Source organism: Camponotus floridanus, unplaced genomic scaffold (genome assembly GCF_003227725.1).
Source record: "Camponotus floridanus strain SB8 unplaced genomic scaffold, Cflo_v7.5 scaffold33, whole genome shotgun sequence".
Lineage (NCBI taxonomy): Eukaryota > Metazoa > Arthropoda > Insecta > Hymenoptera > Formicidae > Camponotus > Camponotus floridanus.
Window position 1 is genome coordinate 881,144 of NW_020229470.1, and position 26,990 is coordinate 908,133.

Sequence of the window (26,990 nt, forward strand, 5' to 3'; positions counted from 1 at the left end):
TTATATTATTAGCTTGCAATATACGTTTTGCAACCAACGTACATATTCCTACATAGAAATATAAGTAAACTGCTAATAATTAACAGTTAAAAGTCCACTTATTAATTTTATACCGATGAATAAGCTACTATTGATTTCATGACTCATGCAAGGATTTTTATGTGCTTATAACGTTTTTATTATTTTTTCACATTATTATAAATTGTACTTGAAAAAAAGTCATGCACTAGAATTATTCGCTCAGAAATAGTGAGTTTTAAATCACTTTTATTTCCCGGATATATTTTCATAAATTTACAATTTAATTGTTTATTCAAATCGCATTTAATTGTAATCATATTATTTATCAAATATCGATTCTTATTTGATGCAGCATATTACAATATAATACTGTAAAAAATTTATTTATTTTAAAAATTTTCAATTCTGTCAAAGGCTTATTCTTCAAAGATTAAATATTTAAGAATTCAATTTCTTTGCGTAATTTATCAGAATATTCAATTTCTCTGATTATAGCATTTACGAAGAATTTCGTTGTAACTTGCGCTTTCTTAAGATTTCGTCGTCAGATTATTAACCGAAACGCCAAGTAGATGTTTTCTGCGTGAAAATCTCGTATCTGTCGTTCATACATCAATAAACAAATGTGACACACATGAAGAAAAATGGCAATAATATTCGTGCATACGACTTTTTTTCTCTTTCTCTCTGTGAAAATTGGCACTTTGACTTCAAAGTTTGCGACATGTTACTAGAATATCTTAGATATTTATGCGAATCTGTATGTATGCATTACTATAAACCGGTCGTGCTGCGGGAAGATTTCGTCGTACGTACATGTATAATCTCGGCATGACCTCGCTCCATACTTTCAATTTTTATCCAAATGATTTCGCTTTCTTCGCATACTGCGTGAACTCACTTTCTTCGACGGAATACGAGTTTCACTTTCTTTCGTGTTTTCGTGTTATTATGAAACTGCTCCGAAATAAAATTATTTTGCCGATAATTACAAAGTTAAAGAGATAATACAAAAATTGTTTTTATGTGATACAATACAATGTCGGAATATGCGTGTGCGTATGTTACATATTATTCTTTATCATGTAATTTAATTATATGACATTAAAATTGACTTGAGATTGTCATTTATTGTGAATGAGCTTACATAGTACTGCGTGTATACTTTCTACTTTAATGTATTTTTGGTCAGTCGCTCTACTACGAAACGTCTTGTTTGAAATACTCTACTGGGATTTCTTCGAAAATCCTGAAAGAGTTATGTATGGATCGCGCTACGGAGATAAATTTAATTCTCCAACAACAAATTACTAATTTTTAAAATTTGTTTTCACTTTTTAATTAAAGTAAAAAATTGTATCTTTTTTTATTATAATCGTATAACCGTAATAATTCTTAGCATATATAATACATTTACTTGATAAAGCAACGAATCATTAACTTGTTCGACAGATAGTTATTTTTTGAAGTTACTCAGTTCGGTAAATGTTGCTCAATCAGAGGTTTCCTTTGTATTCTCTACATCATTAAAATTACCTTTTCATTTACGTATAAATCGAAGAAGTCAGTTGCGGTGTCAAGGCGTTTTAGCCACCGCTCCATTTTGTGCAATTGTAAAGTCAATTGTCAACAAGAAATCAACGATTTCTTTTTGCTCTATACTTTTATGTTTAAATTATACGTATAAGGGCGTGTATAAATATTGCAATTAATATTTTGCCGCATTCAAATCATACAATTTGAACATAGTTGTATTTTATATAAACCGATACACACACAAATACTTGATCATTAATTATCCAGTATAATGATGTTGTTTGATTGCTTTGACGTAATCAACTATGCAAAAAAAGACAAGTTCTGTAATCAAAACACATCATCACGCAAATTTTTCTTTATAAGTTAAGTTTTTATATTGCAGTCTGTTAAAATGAATATTCTGCATATTATTTAATTATCTAAAAAAATGATAAATAGTACAATATGGACAATTTTAATATTTCTCTAAATTCATCAATTATGGCCCAAGGTTGATCAGCTATTTGATTTCTATGCGATATTTGTCTATAGTTTTGAATACCAAGAAATACGCTCGCGCATAACCCATGATGTATTTACCGTGTAAAAGTTGTTTTGCTACTTACTTGCTTCTTTTCCATCGCGTTTTACAAACCGGTTTCGTAGTCAGTTGCAATGTTTGTGCACTATCGAGTCTCACGCATTTACGAAAGATGCTTATGACACGTTTAGCGATCTGACATTGACTCTTTCTCTATGCAGTAGAAAAATTGATGAATTATTAATGACTAACTTGAATCAAGACATGACTATCGAAAATATGTTGATGGATTGCTTATCATTGACCTAAATTTCTTTAACAAATTTTTTATAATTATAACAAAAAAGACATGCCTTTTTCTATATAGTCTGATTGAACAATAATCTTTTTTATAGATCATTCTGTTTTGAATAAAATATTAAATTGAATAAAATATTAGGATTAGTTTCCGCATACATTCTTTCTTTAATTTTGAATCCCAAATTATTATATAAAAATTTACGCGGCAAATCCGGAAATTATTTTTAATATTCATGTGTATATTTAAAAAGCCTCAAATATTAAATTACATAAAAATTGTGATAAATATGTATAATTTTTGCCTGTCACAAATTATTTTTATGATGTAATGTGCGAAAATACAAGCAAACATATTACTATAAGCGAATGTATCGAGATAATATTATATGTTGCGAGTTGTTTATTAAGACAAATTTTTATCGTAGAACGACAGGTACAGAGGGTAGCATTACAATAAATGGTCACGAAAGAAATCTCAGTGCCTTCAGGAAACTCTCCTGCTACATCATGCAGGATAATCAATTGTACGGGAATCTAACGGTAGCGGAAGCTATGAAAGTTGCAGCGAGTCTTAAGCTTAGCTCACACATCGACAAAGCAGAGAAAGAAGAAGTGGTAAGTTGACCCTATTTATCGAATTAACTGTCCTAAATAGACAATCTGATACTTTTAAACATATTACTACCAGATGCAATTAATCTATTATAAATTAAATATATACCAAGCGATAGTTATATTTGGATTCATTGTTATTCTGTCGATTTATGTCTCTCTTTCTTCTCTTTTTTTGTGTTATTACATATTAGTTTATCAAAAATCTTTTTTAATTACAATTATTGATTTTCTTAACATTATATTTAATTATATGAAACAAAAATTTAACATATAGAATGTAAATTTAACGACTTTCTAAATTAGTTTATACAATCTTTTTTTTTATATACTTCCTTTCTCAATCTCGATTAAAATTTTATTTGTATATAATTTTGTCGATTTATTAAAACTCTTTTCTTATAGATTCAGGAAATCCTTGAAACTCTCGGTTTATCTGAGCACCGCCGTACCATGACCTCGAATCTGAGTGGTGGTCAGAAGAAAAGGCTTTCTATTGCTCTGGAACTGGTCAATAACCCACCTATAATGTTTTTCGATGAACCAACTAGGTGAATATGAAATAATTATGATTACATTATACATAAATAATTCGGTAGTTAATTCATATAAAAAAACATCTAACATTTTAGCGTAGATATATATATATCAAAAATAAATAAATAATGTCATTTTATTATAATAATTTTAATTTTATGAATAAGCTAACTTGCTGTTACTAAAAATAAAAAAAAAGATATATATATATATATATATATATATATATAACCTATAAATATATTTAATGATATCTAAATATATGATAAAAATATATTCGATAATCAAATTAAAAAAATTTTTAGTTAATTAGATAACTCGAAGGAAATTCAGCAATAATTTCTTTTACTTTCTCTAAAAAATCATGGAAAAGAAAGACTATTCCGTCTTTAAATAAGTTCCTTGATCTTCGGATCTTAACACGGCCAATGTCAACGGAATATATTTGTCTTTTTTGTATGTACCAAGATTGAGAAAACATGTGAATTTTTTCAAGTTACGATAAATGTCATGCGTCGTGCATTGAGTTTCTCCTTCTTGCAACTTTCAAATATCTAGCTTGTTCCAGATTTAAAGTTGTGCAAAATCAGTTATACAGAACTTACTATAACAGTAAATAATAAACTTTTGGTCTTAAAAATACAACGTCTATTAGAAAATTTAATAAATCTAGACTAATTCATCTTTTATTTTTTATCACTGAAACATAATCAAATATCAAATATGTATATTTTAAATGTCTTAGTTAAATATCTATATATACGAAATCAATATCTCAGTTAAGATACAAAAAAGTATGTAGTAACCGGAGAAAGTAAATGCTTGGTTTTTTTGTAATGTATTTTTTTTGTTGGCAACTTTCACTGAAACGGTGTAACAGACTTTTTTCAAACATTATAACGCTGTAACTTTTTTTTCTACATTATCAAACATACTGATTTTCATACATGATCTCATCTATTTGCAATGCAAAAATTTTACATTCATCTATCATTTAAAGTTTAAAAATAATTTTCTGATCTATAATTATAAGGACTAAATATATTATAAATTATAAGGATCAAATATTTTTTTAAATTAGAAGATAAGATACGACATGTCTGGTCTTTTCAAGGTTATAAGTGACATGTCTGGTCTTTTCAAGGTCTATATTGGACTAAGAACTTGGCTCCATAAAAGAATCACTCAAATACAATCGCCATTTATTTCTGTTAATCATTGCGGATGTTAAAGAATCAAGGAAAATACGTATCTCTATAAATACATATCACTTAATGTATATTTTATGCAGTTAACAGATATTTCCTGTTTGATATTTTTAATCAAGGTCTTCGATGCAAAAAAATTGCAAAAGTACGCCAGATTGTCAAGTCCTTTTATTCTACAACTTTCTTTATGCTACTATTACATAAATATGCATAGGCAAATAAAAAAAGAGAGATGCGAAAAGATAGCATAATTTAGAGATACTGATATTGTTTTATCCGGTTGTTTACAGTGGCTTGGACTCCTCATCTTGTTTCCAGTGCATTTCGTTGTTGAAGACGTTAGCACGAGGCGGTAGAACGATAATCTGTACTATTCATCAGCCCAGCGCAAGACTTTTCGAGATGTTCGATGCTCTCTACACATTAGCCGAAGGACAATGCGTCTATCAAGGCTCCACATCACAACTGGTGCCTTTTCTCAGAACAATTGGCCTCAATTGTCCGAGCTATCATAATCCAGCGTCGTTTAGTAAGTTTTATTAAATAAAAAGTTGATTCTACTTCTACTATTTTATGATAATTATCACATCTTGAAAAGTAAAATTAAAGAAAATAACATTAATCACATATAAGTAATTAAACGTGAAATTTTTTATTTATTATAAATTCGTTATTTTTTGTGATTTCTATGTTACAATTATAGCATAATTTGTGCTATGATTTATCTTGCAGTTATTGAGGTATCATGCGGTGAATACGGCGACAATATCAAGAACTTAGTAAATGCGATAAACAATGGCAAATATGATATACGCGAGGGATATCCGTTTCCTGAGACGAAGGAAGAAATGAACAATTGTGCTGCCTCAACGGGAATTCTGAAGAATGGCGATAATATAGAAAAAATTAAAATCAAAGACAAGAACGACGTTAACAATTTAGAGGAGAAGTTTGCGGAGCAGAAATTAAACGAAATTAGTAATGAGAAACTTATATCGGGCTATGCGATGAATGACATTGCTAAGCAAGGTATAGAACGCTTTTTTACGTCCCTATAACAAACCGCATAATGTGGCGATGATTTGTAATTCAATTATGTGAAGATGACTTTTCATTGATATAATTTATTTCAATTAGATATAGCACAGTTATAAAGAATCTGTATATCATGTTTTTCTTTATTTGAGTTTCAACTAATTAAAATTCTATCTATTATATTTTATTTTATATTAAAATATAATAGATAGAATAAATTATATTAAAATTAAAATATAATAGATATATTAAAATTCTATCTATTATATTTTTATATTAATTTATTATATTTTTTAATTTATCGTGGCAGGATATTATAATTATGGTGTAAATTAATGTGTCGTAATAAGAAGTAATATAAAGTAATATATGTAAAATGTAATATAATATAGTAATATATGAAATATTTTAGCGATGGAAGTGGCAATTCCTGTGGACTCGGATAAGAAAGACAATGCTAGTATGGCTTTGCTCGATGAATCCATTGCAATAACTCCGGAAAGATATCCTACGTCCGAATGGTTACAATTCTACATTATTCTAAAGCGTGCTTTACTCTTCAGTCGTAGAGATTGGGTAAATAATTGAAAAGATTCAGACTCTTTGCTTATTACTATTTGCAATCATAAATCCTATAATACTTGCGATTCTAAAATATAATATTGCGCGATTAAATATATTTTTTCTAAATGATATATTTTTCAATTTTTAAAAATAACTTCTAACTTCTAATTCTTTTATATTTATAGACTCTTATGTATCTCCGACTTTTTGCTCACCTTTTGGTAGCGTTATTAATCACCGCGCTATATTACGATATTGGAAATGATGGCGCTAAAGTACTTAGCAATCTCGGATTTCTGTTTTTCAATATGTTATTTCTTATGTATACTTCCATGACAATCACCATTCTATCCTGTAAGTTTTCAAATTTATGCTTGTCTATTTCGCGATAAAAAGAAACAATATTCACATAATTTCTAAAAAATTTAACCTATCGATTTTTATTTTTAGTCCCACTGGAACTGCCTGTACTTTTAAAAGAGAACTTCAATAGATGGTACTCTCTCAAATCATATTATCTTGCAATTACTCTTTCTGATATACCATTTCAGGTAAAATCGTTAAGCTTTATTAAGTAACAACATCCGTCTATAGCGAATAAATGATTATTTTCATTTTTTTTTTTTTTTCAGATTATATTTTGTGTAATGTATGTCACTATCGTTTATTTCTCGACGAGTCAACCGGCAGATATGACGCGATTTTTGATGTTCTTGAGTACTTGTCTGCTAATTTCTTTTGTCGCGCAATCGGTGGGCTTTGTGGTCGGCGCTGCGATGAATGTGCAGAATGGCGTGTTTCTGGCGCCAGTAATGTCGGTGCCATTCCTTCTTTTCTCGGGCTTCTTTGTCAGTTTCGACGCGATTCCGATCTATCTACGATGGATCACGTATCTCAGCTACATTAGATATGGTTTCGAGGGAACTGCTTTGACAATTTATGGCTACGGTCGAGAGAAACTAAAATGTTTCCAGGTAAGATTATATACAGCATGGAATGTTGGTATCAATCATAGATTGCAGAAGGCAATAATATTTGTTTTTTTCTAGGTATATTGTCACTTTAAAAATCCGGAAATGACACTTGAGGAACTGGACATGCTCGATGCCGACTTTACTCTAGATATCCTCGCTCTCCTTCTCATATTCGTTGTGCTTCGAATCGCCGCGTATTTCTTCCTTCGTTGGAAGATTAAGAATGCTCGGTAAATTGTCGATACACGCAAACTACTGTAAGATATTCTAAAATGGAAATTTAAATTTCGATGCCTCACAATACGTGAGTAAAAACTGAGAAAATTTATGCAAAGATTTTGGTGGCATTTCTCGGCGGCAATAACTATTCTTTATCGAGAAAAGACGTATATTATATGTTTCAAAAGTATCGTAAAGTGATTTATTTTCTTTCATGTTTTATGCTATTTTGCTGAATTTAATTGTAGGGGGATATATTAATATAACTTATTTATATTTCTAGTTAAGTTTATAATGCGACGGCGATTAATATATATATATATATATATATATATATATATATATATATATATGTATGCATGTATGTATATATGTGTATATATGTATATACGCATGTATGTATGCATATGTAAAAATTTTCCTTTTTTTATATCAGCATTCTCGTTAGAATACGATCGAGAATGTCGATCTTAGATTTATTGTCGACTAACTCCAAACATTTGTCGCACCATGCAATTAGATAGAAAGCTGAGGCGAAAAGAATTAGTTGACATGCGATTTTTAAGAATTCTTTAAGAAAAGTGATGGGGGTTTGTCAGTTGCCCTCAATCGTGTCTATCTTCCATAAATGAATACGAGGCCTTAATCGATGATATATTTCACGAACGATTATTCTATTCTATCCACCAATGGCTGTGAGCTTAATGATGCAAAAAATGATGTTAGAGAAAATCAAATGCAAATGCTCATGTTCTTAAAATTAGCTGGGACGAAATAATATGTCCGAGATGATTTATAAGCGTATGAGTTTATCTTGCCAGATATTAATTTTGTATGTTAAAGACCAAATGTTATTAACACTTTAGAGAAAAGAGCAGCCCTGATAGATTATGTCAAAACGAGCGTTTATGTACTCTTATAAAAGTCTATGATTTTCATAAATATAATGAGCAAATTTTTCCTGCATTATTTTGTATCGGTTGATACTCACAAATTGAGATATGCAAATCAAATTTTTTTAACAGAAGACAAAAAGGTTATTTTGATAACAATTTGTTTGCTATTATACTGTTGAGAACGAATTTATTAAATTAATTATTATATATATTTATTGAATTATTATTATCTTCCTCCAGACACAGAATGTGTTGCTAGACTATTCTCTTAAATAAGCGTAAATTCTCGATTTTTTGTAATGTTAAAAATTATAAGAAAAATAGAAAGAAAAACAGAAAATTTTTAAAAACATAAGAGAGAGAGAAAAACCGTACTTTATTACAATTCTATATATATATAAAATTGTCATTTGTTCTCAAAATTTATCAAAGTTAAAGATTTTTGAAATTATATCATGTCGCTTATCTAAATGTCTTTTAAATAAAAATCGTCGATTAAATTAAATATCGATAACATGGTTACGGCGCTCAAACAAATGAAGTAATTATTACAATATAGTATATATTTATGTAGATAAAATAAACAGTGATCAATTAAAAATATATAATCGATTGTTAATAAATACACTTTTATAATATATAAGGTGCGATATCGAGATGCGTGTACCTGTACTGGTTTGGCATAATCATTGTTATAGTTTCTGCACATATATAAAACATAAATATGAGATATGCTTTTCATAATACTGTTTCAATTACTTTTTGTCCTTCATTCTTATCGTGTTAGACATATTAGTACATATTTGTCATGCCGTTATTCCACTTATATTAAAAGAATATTAAAAGAATATTAATATTTCATTGTATATCATATACACAATATAGTCGCATGCATTATGTAAAAATAATTTTAAAGCTTTTTAATTTTTAATTAAATATTTTCGATTTGTTGGGAATTTTTATTTAAGTTTCCTTATTGGAAATATTGTCGCATTATTTAGCAAAAGCTTTAGCAATTTAGTTTGTTATATCTCTCAGTATATTTTTTGCGTAGTTTATATAAATGTAAAATATTCCCATATAATTATATGTGCTTCTTACATTGTATTGGCATTATATATGATATTTTATTATAGTGGACAAAAGATTAATTTAACATTTAATTACAGCTAAATATTGCAGAAAGCATTATTCCACTAATTCTTTTACAAACAAAATTATAGATACTCTCTTTCTTTTCGATAAGAAATTATCTTAATGATTTACTATTATAAGTTATTATTCAAAAAAATGTTTACGAATGTTTCTTTTGTAGATATTAATCTTACAATTATTAATATTATGAAAATTCTATGATTAATCATTATCTTTGTTTACATCGTACATGTTTAAATTTAAATTTTTAAATTATTATGATTAATTATTATGATTAATTATGTATAGACATATATATGTTTATAATTGTTATGTGACACACACACACACACACACACACACACACACATATTACAAAAATTATTTTTAATATCTATTATTATTTGAAACATTAATTTTTTAATTACGTTTTCAATACATTTCTTTTGGTTCAAAGTTTCTTATATAATTGATAATTATATCATTCACTGCTTGATTTTAACAATCAATACAAAATGCAGTAGCAAACAACATGTATACATATATACATATATTTCTAAAAAAAATTATGTCTTTTTTTAAATAATTTTAAAGTATAATTATGTAATATTTACTGTGTAATATGATACATTTTTTGATACACTTTGAAAAAACATTAATATTGGTAATATTAATAATCATTATTATTGATGACACATATTTCCTTTGAATCGATTAAAATATTTGAAAATATTGAATATATTACGGACGCACGTATGTACATCAAAATTACATATTTTTTGTCACAATTCTTCAATCTATGATTCATTGAGATTTATGTTTCATAAGTCTTCATAATAAAATTCGTAATATTGATAGCATAATGATATGAATAACTAATAATGAAAAACTCACAAGAGATACGCAAGATGTAAGTATCCATTCCATTATTAATGATAAACGAAATTTGTGAAAAATTTTTCATAAAGATATGTAATTCTCTAATACAATATCTAACAATAAATTATTACTTTTCAATTATTAATCTTCGATATTTTAATTTTTAAACACAATCAAAACGATTAATTTGAATTTATATGCGTATATGATCTTGCTTATTTAATTAAATAAACCTATATTCTGGCAATAGATAAATATTCAAATTTTATTTTAATGATCATTGTTATTTTAATGATCATTGTTATTTTATCTCGTTATATTTCGTGCAATAAATTTATATTCACAATCTAAATGGTAACAATTCATGCATATATTTTTATATTTCGTATAGTTATTAGATTAAGTATATAATAATTAAATCTACACATGCATGTAACATATAAAAATTATTCGTACATATAAGAATTTTCCTATTATGTAGACACGATTAAACTCAAAATAAAATAAAATAGGAATAAAGCAAATAAAATAAGATAGAAATAAAATAAAATAAAATAAAGAGACTTTCAATGATAAAACTATGATGTCATAAAATTATTTAGTATACAATTATGCGAATAAAAATAAAAAATGAACAAGGTGAGCAAGACTTGTTCATAAATATTTCATTATAAAATTGTATCGAGTCTATATTAGTAAAGCTATACTAGTATGTCTGTAAATATCATTCTTATTAAATTTGTAGTCGATTTGAATCTTTTTCGGTCCATTTTTATTTTATCTAAGAATGAAAAAAATGATTCTATCAAATCTAAACTTTAAGAAAAGAAATATATCTCTTAAAAGAGAGATTAAAGATACAAATATTTATAATTATAATTTACTGTTGAATACGATCGATATTTATGCAATGGCGTGTCAAAATCGCGATATTTTATAATTCACTGAAAAATCGTGTCTAATGCTTAAACAAAATATTCGATGTCACAATTTATCATTCACAAATAATACGAATTATCTACTAATACAAATGAATTTGTTTTTCTGACTCGAGGATAATAAAATTTAATCAAATTCAGACATATACACAAAATTGGTGTATTAAATGCATACCAGTCAAAAATATTGAATGAGTAATTGAATGAAATAAATTCTCTCGCCTATTATCTCTTATCTCTATTGTTATGACATTCATAATAGTTAACAGAGTATATGTATGAAATAAGTAGATATTGAACATGTAACGTCCTTTTTTAATCTTTAATATTATTTCGAATACAACATTTAAAGTCATGAAAATAATTTATAATACAGAGTAAAAATCTTGAATTGGCTGTTTATTAAATCAATGATTTAAATTGCGTATAAGTGAATGTATGGTAACTGTTGAACACGATCGATATTTGCAATGGCGTCAAAACGATAGATTCTAAAAACTTGCATCTGATTTTCACTTTATTCGAGAATCACAATTGTGCTGTCTTGAATTCATTCTGTATTTTATTCGTACAAACCGTGATGCGAACAGTTATGGTAGTCATGTTATGTATGGCGATGTAGTGTAATGAGTACTCATTCTAAGAGTCACGCTTTACATACACCAATAGGGAGATATACAGCTATGCGGGAGCACCAAATGTTATTTCCGAGTCAGTCTACTGCTGCTACTGGCAGCGCGCTGAGTAATTTTGCTGAGTATTCACTGATTAATCATTGCCCTATGGTGATTCTTATTTCTAGTGAGGTCGTGTTAATCGGTAGACCACATTGTGCCGTCGATGTGACATGCATTGTTTGTAAATCATTGCTGCCATATTTCTGTTTAATGACGATGCTAAAGCGGTGACGCGCGAAGAGTAAAATTTGAGTATTTTTGATGATTCGTAAGTTTCCATTGATATTTGCATATAATGTAAAATCTTCTCTTTTAGCATGTCTCTTTATATATAGATTTATTTTTATCTATTCAGGAATAGTTTTGTTTTATTAAAAATACTGAATAGAATAATTAACCTAAGCTGCTAGTGATCCAAAAATTCAAAAATTTTAGGATTATTCTTTGAAAGTATTAAAGGTGATGAAATAATTATAGTTTTATTTAATTTTAATTTTAATAGAAATTTAATATCAAGATTAGTTAAAGAAATATAATCGAATGCATGAAAAAGATGAAGAACAAAAGAAAAGAAAACTAACAAGAAAAAAAAACAAAAACTGTAAAATATTTCCAAACTAAAACAAAATTGATAAAATAATCGAGAAATAAGTATAATTATAAATAAATTGAAATGAGAATGAAAAAAGAAACAGAATGAAAAAAACATAATATATAATTTATTATATAATATACGAAAATATATATAAGAAGAATATTCAGATGAATCTGTGACATGTGATCTGTGATCTGTGTTTTTTGTTTCTTATCTATATTCTTATCGTTGGTGATTGCAACATAGACATATACAGACAAAAAAACAAAATTAATAAATTACTCCCTTTATATAGATACATTACGAGAAAAATAATTATAATGATTTGTTATTATTCAGGCTGTATAATAATGTGGGAATCCAAATATAAAATCTTAGTTTATTTATTCAGTTTTTTATAAGAAAAATTAAAATATAAGTGTATGTAAAGTAGCGTACTACATGTATAAAATGCTGATAAACGTACGATTATCAAATATCAACATGTTTTTCGCATATGTAGACAAATTTAGATAAATGTGTATTATGTAGATAAATGTCTATGCAGATTAGCTTTCCTAAAATACAATATAGTGCTAGAAGCGAACATGAAAGTTATCACATCTGAAAAAGTTGTAAAAATAATAGAATAAAAACATAGAAGTTCAATTTATTTGCTTGTCGCAGTGAAAATTGTAAATAAGTCAAGTTCTTTATTTGCTATATAAAAAAATGAAAATTACAGAAAGTAAGTAGCAAAATTGGCATGTTGTAAATTGTATAATTATATCTTTGGTCAACATATTCTCGCAGAATTTGAAGAAGAAATTGGAAAAGAAATTGGAAAGATATTCACATATAAAAAATTCAAAAAGCTCACGGTCATAATGCGTTTTATATATAATTATCATATTAAACAAACAAATATGAAGAAATTGTATATATATTATACTATTTTTAGTAAAATATAATATAATAATAGAATATATTATAGTATTTTAATAATATTTAATAACATTTCATATACACACTGAGAAAAATCGTTTGATTGTACCAACAAGGCGTATATGATTGAAGGCATTTTGATTAAATCAAACAAGAATTTTTAGTTATCATGATAAGATATGATTTTTTATAACTAAAACGATACTTTAATAGATTTTACTATAAGGATTTGGTTAGTATTTTCTGATTGGATCTATAAAATTTCTTGTTACATTAATTTCTTTGCTTGCCGCTAAGTGCCATTCTTAACTTAACTCGTATTCAATATTTGTCATGAAATGTATATAAAGAACTAGTATTAAGATTAAATCCAAAGTATATTTTTCTTCTCTTACGAGCAATAATACCAGAAAGAAGACTCTAGCTCTCTGATTGTGTGTGTTTGAACAGCAACCTCTTCTTGCATCACTGTTTATCAGTTTACAATTTTTACAAACTAAATTTAAAATAATTTAAAATAATTTATTCAATAATCTGGATTGAATTTATCCAATAAGCTTGTTGGAATTCAAAATATTAACAGATTTTTGAGATTAGAGGAAAAAAGTTTAGATAACTTGGTGCTGGTGAGTTTAGTATTATTAACCAGAAAATTTGGTAAATTTAACAGGAAGAAATTAATCAGATTTATCTTGTAATTCCTACAAGAATTCTGGTTCGTCCATTTTCCAACAGACATACTGGTTGAATCTATCAGAATTCTAATTAATGTAACGAGATTTTTCTCAGTATAATAAACTATATAAACATATAAACATATGAGAGTTACACAGTACAACAGTAGTTAAGCTTAATCGCTTATATATATTTTTACTTTTATATAAGGAGAATGAGTCTAGAGAGTTCAAGGTTTTCTTAAACACTAATAACGTAATTATCTTGATTATTGTTTTTGTATTTAATTGCAAGCGATTAATCTTAGCTCATATATTGTCTCATATGTATATAGTTCGTTACTTATAATTCTCTTATATTAGATCATCTTCAATTGAAGCTCAATGTGCTACATAAGATTTACGTAACGCATGCATGTAATATAAAGTAGAAACTATATTACTATTATATTATTCATCTTGAGTATTTATCTATTTGTCAAGTGATCATTACATGTAAGTTACAAACAGGAGAGAACGTTTATAGTTTCCGGATAATCTTCAATGTTCTAAACATAATGCATAATAAAGTAATTCGGAAATATACGTATATGTAAAAAATCTCGAACACAGTTTCTTTTCCATCTATCATATATAGTTCTTATTGCATTATTAAGAAATTATTATCATTTTTCCTTGTTATGTACAGTATTAGTGTAAATAAGCAATCAGCATGCTCCAAGGGATATTTTCTTTCTTATTTCATAGCACACATCAAAATTTTTGGTTTCTGTATTTTATATTTTTATATGTATCTATTTTTAATTATTATCTGTATTACTTCTTTAGTGATACTGAACAATTTCTTACTTTACGAAAAAGAGACTGGATCAGATGACAATCGCAAGTTGGAGATAAATCATTTTTAGAAATCAGGTGGAAAATTATAACTTTGGAACCTACTATAAAAAACAACAAAAAGGAAGCCGGAAACGGCGAAACTGTAGAAAAAATTCTCGATTATAACAAACATACCATGTCCTATACATCAAAAATGGCCGCGGTGAACATCGAATTCAACGATTTAACATATACAGTGCCAAGCTCTCGAAAAGGTAAAGTCAATCATATATATGTTCACATTAATAAATTAAAATAATAATATAAAAGTTGTGAAATACGCTAAACGCGTTGTTAATACTATATATCGAGATTATTTTGTGGCAGAACAGATAACTTTCTAATACAGCGCATTTTTCGTTTATTTAAAGTTTAATCTCTTAACCTAACAATTATTGGTAATGTATCGATAAGATGATAGTAGATCACATTTTAATATAATATACTATAATATAATATACTATATGTAAAGTGTTATCTTTTACATAAAATATAATTTGCCACAAAATTATTATAAATTATTAATAATATATTAAAATATCGCGTGCATATTCTATTATATAGACGATATATAATTTAATAATTTAATTGCCATTAAATTATTAAAATTTACAAAAGAAAAGCATTTTATAAATGAGTATTTGATTATGCTACTTCTTAAATTGTAATTGGATAAAAATAAGAGATCGAATTACATTTAATCTTTGCATAATTGAATCTGTAATCTTTATGAATTTTTAAAAGATAAAAAAGATGAAAATAAGATAGTTTCATGCAAATATTTTACATAAAAATATATATTGTTTAATTTTTTGATAGTATAAAGTATAGTAGTAGTATAAAAAGATTTATATAATAAAACGAAATATATGATATTGTGGCTTCGTTGAATTAATGACATGATTAGAATAAAGAATATTTTTTGCTACATTTTTATTTCATCATTTTCCTTTCAATTTTTTTATTCTTTTATTGCTAATAAATTTATTATTTGCTTGCATGTTGAACTTAGACGATTTATTTTATTTACAAAATCATTTATAAAAGACTTGTGACATATGTCATACAAGATTCTTAATAATATATACGTTAATAAAAATATGTATGAAAAATATATACGTTGCAATAAAAAGACTGATATTATTAATTGTTATTTTAATATTCATTACTAATGAGATAATTATAAATCATAGAAAAAATAATTCCATGTATAACATAGTATGTGAAAGCGCAACTATGTGCTGCATTTTGTTTTATTTTATTTACTGTTAAATTATTATCAATAAATTTTTAGTAAACAACAAGTATTTTTATATTGTATAATTTACATCGGTTTTCCTAATTCGATAATATTGAATATGATATAGATAAAATATATTTGTGAATTGTATTATGTTAATTGCTGATAATATACATTCTCTGAAACATCGATGTTAAAATAATGATGTTAAATTTTTCTTATTATATTAATATATAACATTGTATATCTTGAAATTAACAATTATGAAAATGATTACTTTCTTTTGCAATACAGTTAATTTAGTTGGTACTTTTTGTGAAGAATATATTAAAATCACCAGTTATTTAAGTAATTTCAAATACACAATTCTGATAAACATACGCTTTGACACACGTATGACATACGTAAGCTTCGCCGATGAAAATCTAACTGCGCATTACATAGAACCTCGCAGTTGAACTTGAACTATTCTTATCAATAAAACTTATAGTAATAAAACTTCGATGATTAAAAACATTGCCACCGAATACAAATATATAATTTTGCATTTAAATACACGAGTTATTTAATCACGGATACACACACTTAAATGAACTTCATGAACAATAAGCGATCATAATCATACATAATACATAATCATACACAATCATAAATAAATCAATTGATGCTGCAATTGCTATTTTTCAAATAAAAGGAAAGAATATCTCTACCTGCTTGTTACGAACAAAAAATTTATTGATAATAATTTAATAGCAAATAAAATAAAACAAAATGCAGCATATACTTGCGCTTTCACATACTATGTTATGCATGGAATTATTTTTTTTATAATTGTGTATCGATCTTTTGGACGAAATTTTTGAAAATTTATTCCATAACATATTTTATCTACATGATTACAAAGTAATTTACGCATGAAAAATATTTGTTCCCTATTATTTCTCTGTAAACAATAACATGTTGCGTAAATTAAAAAAAAACAATTAAAATAATTATATTATTCATATATATATATATATATATATATATATATATATATATATTTTAATTCTAGAACAAAATTTGGGAAAAAAGAAAAAAAAATATTTATATTTTTTAAAATGGAGTGATATTAGATTATGGGATTAAAAATAGCAAAATTATACATAATGTGTTATATTGTACATACATCTTCCATTCATGATATATATAAGATAGTAAAAATTAAATTGATGTCTTGAGATAGTAAAAATTAAATTGATGAACTTGAAGAAATTTTTCTTGTAATCCCTTTCTAAAAAGTGCATGTTAAATTGATTCTCGAAAGTCTCGAAGTATTGTTGCCAATAATAAAACTCACAACGCGTGATATGAATATAAATATAAGAGCATTGCATTATCTTTTTTCAATGAATAACAACAAATAAAGATAGAATAATTCTTGTGTCGACTTGTGTCGCTAAATGAAAAGCATGTAATGCCATTAGTGTTACATTTGTGACAAGTGAAAAAAAAAAAGTTTCGTAATCATTTTGCAAAAATCGCGCATGATTCACGTAATTCACGATCGAATGTTGCATAATATACTATGTAAAGTAAATAGAAAAATACTAAAAAAATTGAAAAAAGATTTCTATGTTAAATAGTAAATTTATCAAGTGTGAAAAACATAAAAATGATGATATAGTGGTGACCTAGTAATACATTATTCTTTCAATAGATTAATAAGCAATTGATATATTATAAAATATATATGAAATGAAATAAATTATTCGAAGTGACAAGAGCATATTTATATATGATATATGTATAATTTAGATAAGGATAGTTTTAATCATTATTTTGTGTAATACTGGAAATAATTTTTTGTAGTTCACTCGAAAAGGACCAAAACCATGGTCGAAACGTCGTGATTCACTTTAATAAAAATTTGCCAGTGTGGTCGTTTTTAATTACTTCTTGTATTTTATTTACTGGCGACCTTCAAGAGTTTAATGTTATTTAATCATTATTATTTCAGAGTTTTGTACATTATTACTTCATTTATGTTAATTATAGGCAATTTGTGTAATATGATGTGTATCATATTATTTCATATTTCTTTTTGTTCTCATTTTTTTTAATTTACAAATTTTATCTTTATCAAAATGCAAATATTTAAGTATAAAAAAAGACAAAAAAAGTGACATGATCTTTATGCAAATTGCGCATGCTAATAATGTATGCTAATTCTTCTTACGAAGCATCCATTAATATAATAAGAGTAATAAACGCTATATCGAATAAAAGCTATAGACTTGGCTTATTAATTTAATACGTAGCAAGTAAACGTAATCAAATATATATATTTATATTTATCAAGTATATATATTTTTATTGGAATATTTTCATTCACTGTCACGGTACAATTCATTCTTTACGTTTTAATTCTATTTAAATTTTTAATTTGTGTGTGAATTATGCAGGTTATGCTGATTTCATATTCTTCAGAAAATTTTAATACCGTCTTGCTTAACAACTATCCTGACCAAAAGAAAATGAAAAAGAAAATGCTACTTTTACGATCGAATGACATATTGCAAATGAGCTCAAGGAGATGTGTAATAGAATTCTTTTCACACGTAATCTCGCGTCTTACATAAAGTTAACAATAATACATAGTTTTATCATATGTAATGGGATTTCTTATCAATAAATTAAATAAATTTTTTATCAAAGTTTTTATCAAGCGTTTTAACAATTTTAACTATAAATAAAATTATTTTTTAGATATAATATATCATTCAATATTTTGTCAAAAATTTACAGAGTCAAAGATACTTTTAAAAGGAATTAGCGGACAATTCAAATCGGGTGAGCTGACAGCAATTATGGGTCCTTCCGGTGCTGGAAAATCGACGTTACTGAATGTTCTTGCCGGATATAAGTACGTAATCGAATAATCAAATTCAAATAAAAATCTTTAATCGTATAAAATTGGTTAATTCTATAATCTTTTCTGCGTCATTATCTCTATTCAAATTCAATTAATATGTTAATTATTGATCTTGTGGATCTTCTCGTGGATCTATTCTCCATAATTATATAAGTCTATATTTTATAAAACCAAATCCATCTTATTATTTACTTATAAGAAAAATAACTCTAATAAAGATAAATAAAATAATAAACGAGTGTAAATAGCAAATACCGGGCATGCAAATAATATATTAAATCAAATTTATGCAATTTGCAAGAATCTTAACAAATTAAAGTTTGCAAGAATAATAACTTAAGACTAAAAACAAAATGTCGTGAATTGCATAAAAAAATTTTAAGATCCAGTCTAAAATAGAAACATTTGAGTTATATTTATTATCTTTTTTATTTTTTTATGCAATTCGTGATATTTTGTTAATAGTCCTAAGTTATTATTTTTTATTATTGCAAACTATAATTTGTTAAGATTCTCAAATTGTATAAGTTGTTTTAATATATTATTTTTATATATTTATATATTTATATATTTACTATTTATTCGTTCATTATTTTAATTATCATATTTCTTCTTATTATTTATCAATATGATTTGTTTTTTGCGATTAAAATATAATTATATTATATTATATATATTACACATATATATTATCAAAAATATCTTATTTTATATTTCATATATATTTTCATTCCGATAACTCATATTTTCATATTTTACGATTGTTTAGGAGTTCCAATTATCTACACACATTTAAGTTATATAAGATCGTATTCACTGTACAGCATAGACATATTAACATAGATTGCTCATAAAGTAGCGAGGAATGTTTTTCTGAGAGAAAAGGATAGTATGAATTGATTTGTGTTTCTATCTTTTTCTGGCACACGCGTGATGTAATTTCAAGTTATTAAAGTCAATAACTTGAAATTGCATCATGCGTGTCAGAAAAAGACAGATACACAAGTTAATTCATGCTATTCTTTTCCCTCAGGACACTCCCACTTAGGCTCCACTGCCTTATAAAGAGTCTATGTTAATGTCTATGCTAAACAGTATATTGCATAATACTTAACAATTTTGTGGCAAACTTCAATGATTATTAAAATCAAAAGGATATAGCATCTCGATTGAATAATCAAGGAAGAAATTAACAAAGCAACAAAAACATAATAACAAAGTTTATACAACAGTTAAAATAATTATATATTTTATATCCAAATTTGGAAATGATAAATAATGAAAAATTCAGTATTATAAAAACTTGCAATTTTGCACAACATTAAAGCGAATATTTCGTATTCAGATTCACGGAGATAAGTGGTTCAATAAATATCAATGGACAGCCACGGGACATGCAGGAGTTCAAGAAAATGTCATGCTACATTATGCAAAATGATCTGGCGGCACCAGGACTCACGGTTATCGAAGCGATGACCTTCGCCGCAGATTTAAAACTTGGCAGAAGGAAATCACAATCGGAAAAACATTTTGTCGTGAGTATAATATTTTCGTAGTCTAATATTATGGCAGAATATTTTAGTAGCATATATTGAAGGCTAAAATCAAGGTAAACAATAAATTCGATGCAGAAGTATAAAAGATTGACGCAAAAGCGAATTAATTAACACAACTGTATTTTCTGTTTAAACATTTTTTGATAAAATATTTTTTAACAATGAAAAAATTATTTTTAAATCAAGTATTAATTATTTTTGATGCAAATCAAATTACATGTACACATCTTTCTTCGCTAATTCAAACTTTTTTAGCAATATTTGTATATATTTGTATTGTAATTGTCATAATAATTTACTATCAATAATTATAAAAATATTGCTAAAAAAGTTTGAATCAGCGAAGAGAGAGATGTGTGATTTACGTCAGAAACATCTGATTTAAATTTGATTTAAAAAGTACATTTTTTAACAATTATATAATTTACTGCAGAAAATTAAATAATTTTCTCTTAAATCTTATTTCAAGCACTAGTTCTAAGAAAATATCACTATTAATTTTAAATCTGATTTTCAATTAATGTAACATTCTTTGCCACATAAAAAGAATGCGCATTTAGGCTATTGCCTAAAATCTATTGATTTAATATACTTAAAATGAGACATAGAATACAAAAAAAAAAAAAAAATAACAAAAATTGATATCTATAATTAGTATCACTAACTTATGATCATAAACATCCACATTTTCAAAAGATCAATTAATTTTAGATAAATGAGATTCTGGCTATGCTTAGATTATCCGAAGTACAAGATACATTTATGGAACAACTCTCCGGCGGCGAAAGAAAGAGATTGCTAATCGCACTCGAATTAGTAAATAATCCACCTGTGATTTTTCTCGATGAACCAACCACGTGAGTATTGTACAAAATGTATATAAAATTTTCTTATTTATAATACATACCTCAATTTCTTATTCTCTTAAATTATATGACAAATTATTATATGTATAATAATAATAGTAACTATATATATTTAAATGTCTGCGTAGATATAATAAAATATAGAAAAGTTTTTATACACACTTTTAAATTATATTACTACTTTGCATCTTGATCTCAATATAAATGATCTCAATATATTTCATCATTCATTTTTCTGCATATGTAAGTAGTTATAAATATTAATCATTCGCCCCAATATTTTTCTCGTTTATGTCTCTTCAGGGGGGTAAAGAGGGTTTTTATAGAATTTCTCAAAAATGAGAATCTTATATATCTTGGTAAATGCACCAAGTAAAATATATGTATATGCCTTGTTCTCGTTTACATTTTCGCGTACAATTAAAGTAGTTTTAGGCATTACCATCCACTATGGCTCGGATACGCCAGTTTTCTTATCTTGTTGTTTAATTATTTGTGAATGATAAAATAGGAAGTTTATGATAACTGCAAAATAATTACGTTTACATTAAGACGATTTACATTTTATATTGTATGCAATTATTTTAACTTGTAAGATGCATAACGAAGTCATTAATATACAAAACTCAAGTAATGCAACACATACGTGAGCCTTAATTATACATAATTATTTAATTATAATCTTTTTCTAAAATAACAATATTATAAACATTATAAATCGTCTTACTATTAGCAATATCGTTATATTATTGTTGTAATTCGTTACGAATTAAGCTTTTAGAAATAATTATATTATGGCATCTTGTTTCTTATATAATCTATTTAAAAAAAAGGAAGAAAAAAGTTAATTTTTCTTAATACGATTTTGTATGACGCAAGAAGTAAAGATTATATAGCGCATAATTGATGTCTTGGCCGAGAACATTCCTCTCTCTCTCTCTCTCTTTAAAATCATAAAGAAGTCTGTGAGTCAATAAATCAAGTGTTTTGAAACAAGAGAATAACAAAGTATTAGAAAATCTATTATTAGAAATTACCTTTAGAATAACCTTTAGAATAAATTTTAAAAATTCATTATAGATAATCACATTGATTCTTTTTATAACAATTAGTAAATGTTATGAATTATGCACATAGTTAAACAAAACATATATATGTAACAAAAAATTGATTATAATGTTATTCAATATTATTTGGGAAAAAAACAAATTAAAGGAAACAACATATTGTTGTTAAAATATTCGTTACAACTTATATCGAAATTAGAAAATAGAATAAAAATCGTGTCATATGCTTTTGTAATGAAATAAATGCAGTACAGAACTTTTGTCTTAAAAATATTAATATTGTAAAAGTAGTAGTATTAATATTGTAAGTAGTAGTAGTATTAATATTGTAAAAGTAGTTGCAGAGAGATTTATTTTTATTTTTTTCAGTGGATTAGATGAGTTGTCTTCTTTTCATTGCATTGATAGTCTTCAAAAGTTGGCGCATTTTGGACGAAATGTTATATGCTCGATACATACTCCCAATGCGAGTATATTCAACAAATTTGATCACGTTTACGTCATGACTGACGGACAATGTACTTACAAGGGTACCTCGAACGTGTTGCCGTTCTTAAAAAGCCTAAATCTAGAATGTCCGAAGCATTACAATCCAGCGGACTTCTGTAAGTCATATACTGTTCGTACAATTGTATTTTTTGATTCGTATGATTTCTTTCAACATTATTTCACTATTTCAATATTTCTGCCAAAGTCACAAGCTATAATAAACATATGTCGAGTTTTTCATGAAAAAGCTTAATATTTTTCATACAGGAGATCTTAGCACTTTAAGAATTCATTTAATTTAATTTCAATTATAATGATAATGATATAACAATAATCCTTAGATATATCAGATCTCAGAATTTTAAGAATTTATATTTATCATTATTTATCGTTTAATTTCAATCATAATGATATAATAATGACGTTTAGGTATGTTAAAAGATACATTGTTTCGAATACTTGTTTCAGTAATAGAAATCTGCTCGGGCGATTATGGTTCCGATTTGATCGAACAAATGATGATTCACGTCAACAAATTACCGATTCTTCCGATTTCTCCAGTAAAGTGTGAATTCGAATTTGACAAGCATAATCCGAAAGTACTCCGCTTTGATCAATTCAAAACGTTAACCAAGAGGATGGCATTGCAGCTTTATAGAAATAGAGTAAAAATCAAACACATATATTAATTAATTCAAAATAATTAATTCAATAGAAGTTTATAAATATGAGAAAGCTTAATTCTAAAAAATTATTTGTTAAATGAATATATATTTCTATATATTTGCAGGATTACATCTACTTGAAGATCGTGCTACATATTTTTTTAGGATTAGTAATTGGCTTATTGTTTTTAAATATGGGCAATGATGGCTCGAAGGCCCTATTTAATTTTGGTTTTTGCTTCGCCTGTCTAATAGTATTTCTATATATACCTATGCTTCCAGTGTTACAGCATTGTAAGTATACTATTTCTTCTGTGTATATATATAGGAATCGATATATAAGAAATTAATTAAATTAATTTTTTCATTGCAAAATTCCGTATTATATTTCTCAATCAGTACAACAATATATTTATAAATATTGTTGATATGAAAATTTCTCTCTTTTTCCCTGCAACAAAAAAGCAACCATTATGCAATCAAAATACATAACGTTATATTTAATTATATTTAATAATATATATGAATATAGTTATATTTAATTATATTCATTATCATATTTAAACTTCGTCAAATTTTTTCTAAAGATGAAGAGGCAATAAAATAATTAAATATATATTAAATGTATTAATAACCTAATAGAGAGAACTAGCTTATGATTGTATTTCAATTATTTTATTTCAATTCTTTGCAGTTCCTTTTGAAGTTCGGATAATGAAAAGAGAACATTTTAACAGATGGTATAATCTTAGCGCTTATTACTGGGCCCTAACAATAATCAGTATACCTTTACAGGTTGGTTCCTCTGATAAATTCTTTATTAGCAATAAATCACATAGCAGCTCTTTTGTTATTTTTATTATTTTACATTAGACTTATCACATGTCTATCAAACTATTTTAAAAATCTTTCTGAATCTTTTCTCAGATATTGTTAGGTTTTATATATCTTTCGATAGTCTACTTTATTACGGGACAACCTCTGGAATGGCAGAGGTGCATCATGTTTTTCAGTACTTGTTTCATCTGCGCCTTTATCGGAGAAAGCATAGGATATAATATCGCTAGCATATTCAATGCCGTAGTATGTTTGAAATTATATAATTATGGATATAATACAAAAAAACATTCTTTAAAATTAATAAATATAACAACTAAAATGTCTCTTTTTTTATTTAGAACAGTATGTTCATCGCACCGGCACTAACTTGTGTCACGATTTTAACCGCGATACAAGGTTTTGGTGATTCCACACCTTTACCACTTTACCGAACGTTATTCATGTATACTAGTTGTATCAGATATGGACTAGAGGCTCTCACAACAGCTATGTATGGTTACGATAGACCGAGATTACCTTGTCCAGTAGAAGAAATATATTGTCATTTCAGTTCACCTAAAGAAATCTTTCGAACAATAGGTAAGGTTTCCCACACAGCACATATACTAAAAGATAACGAAAAGATGTCTTTTTTGAGTTATCTTTTTGACAAAACAAAAAGATGTCTATAGAGACATCTTTTCGCTTTGTCGAAAAAGATGACATAAAAGAGACATAATAATATGTGGCACGTGTTTCTTCGTTTATCGCTACGCGGCGAGCTACTCTTAACTCGTATTGAATATTTATCATGAAATATATATAAAGAATTAGTAATTAATATAAGATCTGAAGCATATTTTTGCCTTTTACAAACAGTAATGCCAGAAAGAGGAACTGCTCGCACGCATCAATCAGAGAGAACCACATACGTGTGTTACGCAGAATCATTGTATGCATGTGAGCCGCATCCTTTTCCTGGCATTACTGTTTATCAGTTTAATTTCTGACAAATTGAATTTAAAATAATTTATTTAATAATCTGGATTCCTTGTTGAGATTCAGAATATTAAACGGATTATTAGAAATTAGGCGGATAAATTGGAGAAATAGTCCATTTATTGTGTGTATTGAAGTATTCCTACTATCGAATGTCGATAATCTATATAGAATGAATCAAGTCATCTTTTAGTCATCATATGCACAAGATTAAAAAGTCACTGAATTCCAATCATGAGACGACTTTTAGCCATCTTTCCGATTTAACGATGTCAGTAAAAGATGTTTATGACAAAAAAACGTCCAGTTTTAGTAGTACCTTTAGACTTGGTGCTGCGTGGGTTCATAATAATATCAAACTTATTATTTTAAATTGTATAATATTTACTAATTATTTTGAATTGTTTGTTCATTTTAAGATCTGTTATTACGTATTACATTTATATTCTATATTAATGATTTTCTCTATGCCGATTTTATTTCTCGTAAATATTTGAGAAAATAAAACAATATTTTATCTGTGTGTTTTGCAGGTATGGAGAAAGCTCCAAATTATTGGCTGAATATACTAGCTCTGCTTATCATATTATTTATCTGTAAGGCAATATTATATTATTTATTAAGACAAAGAGTGCAACCAAACAAAACTTTCCAGATGTGTCAGATAATTGGAAATGTGATCAAGAGTCATTTTAATACTTGATCATTAATATAATATTTATTTACCATATGTATATTTGAGATATAATAGTGCATTTCGACATTTAGCTCAATATTTTCTAAAACAAATTTTAAATTAGAAATATAATTGTAATAATTAAAAAAAATATGATTGTTGAGACAACAATATTATAAACATAATATTAATTATTGTAAAAAATGATTTATACTAAAATAAAGAATTGATATTTGATCTGTTATATAATTTTTAAATAAAAGAAAGTAAATTGCATATATTCTCTAAATAAAATTTATTTTTTCCTATTTTCATTCATCATAATGTTAAATTCATATATCTTATAATTGTTGCAATAATTTTAGGATAATATATATATATTGTGCAAAAGGAGTATATTAATTAATATAACATTCTCTATCTGTATAAAAAATGATTCTCCCGTTATCAAATATTATAAAATGAGTTATAAAAGAAGATGGCGCCATTTAATGTTATGACTGTCTCTCTATTGCTCATACGTATGTTTGGTTGCATACTTGCAGGGATTTTTCCTTTAATAGAAATTAATATA

General features: G+C 26.3%; 2 protein-coding genes across 5 annotated transcripts in view; both read left to right on the forward strand.

The window, feature by feature from the left end:
* Nucleotides 1-7,671, forward strand: part of LOC105248841 (ATP-binding cassette sub-family G member 4) — a 28,449-nt gene extending 20,778 nt beyond the window's left edge. For all 4 annotated transcript variants that reach the window (XM_011253861.3, XM_020026762.2, XM_020026761.2 and 1 more), the window contains 9 exons: nucleotides 2,806-2,995; nucleotides 3,398-3,543; nucleotides 5,028-5,266; nucleotides 5,470-5,766; nucleotides 6,185-6,348; nucleotides 6,522-6,690; nucleotides 6,787-6,887; nucleotides 6,969-7,310; nucleotides 7,386-7,671. In XM_011253861.3, coding sequence (XP_011252163.1) covers nucleotides 2,806-2,995; nucleotides 3,398-3,543; nucleotides 5,028-5,266; nucleotides 5,470-5,766; nucleotides 6,185-6,348; nucleotides 6,522-6,690; nucleotides 6,787-6,887; nucleotides 6,969-7,310; nucleotides 7,386-7,544 — 1,807 coding nt within the window. In that variant the 3' untranslated portion in view covers nucleotides 7,545-7,671. The remainder of the gene's footprint in view (nucleotides 1-2,805; nucleotides 2,996-3,397; nucleotides 3,544-5,027; nucleotides 5,267-5,469; nucleotides 5,767-6,184; nucleotides 6,349-6,521; nucleotides 6,691-6,786; nucleotides 6,888-6,968; nucleotides 7,311-7,385) is intronic.
* A 4,140-nt stretch (nucleotides 7,672-11,811) lies between these two features.
* Nucleotides 11,812-26,530, forward strand: LOC105248845 (ATP-binding cassette sub-family G member 1). Its single transcript, XM_011253867.3, has 12 exons — nucleotides 11,812-12,321; nucleotides 15,075-15,340; nucleotides 19,153-19,270; nucleotides 20,625-20,814; nucleotides 21,547-21,692; nucleotides 23,138-23,373; nucleotides 23,726-23,922; nucleotides 24,048-24,216; nucleotides 24,617-24,717; nucleotides 24,850-25,005; nucleotides 25,101-25,341; nucleotides 26,274-26,530. The coding sequence occupies exons 2-12, from the start codon at nucleotides 15,262-15,264 to the stop codon at nucleotides 26,441-26,443; spliced, it is 1,803 nt and encodes a 600-aa protein (XP_011252169.1). The 5' UTR covers nucleotides 11,812-12,321; nucleotides 15,075-15,261; the 3' UTR covers nucleotides 26,444-26,530.
* Nucleotides 26,531-26,990: the final 460 nt, after the last annotated feature.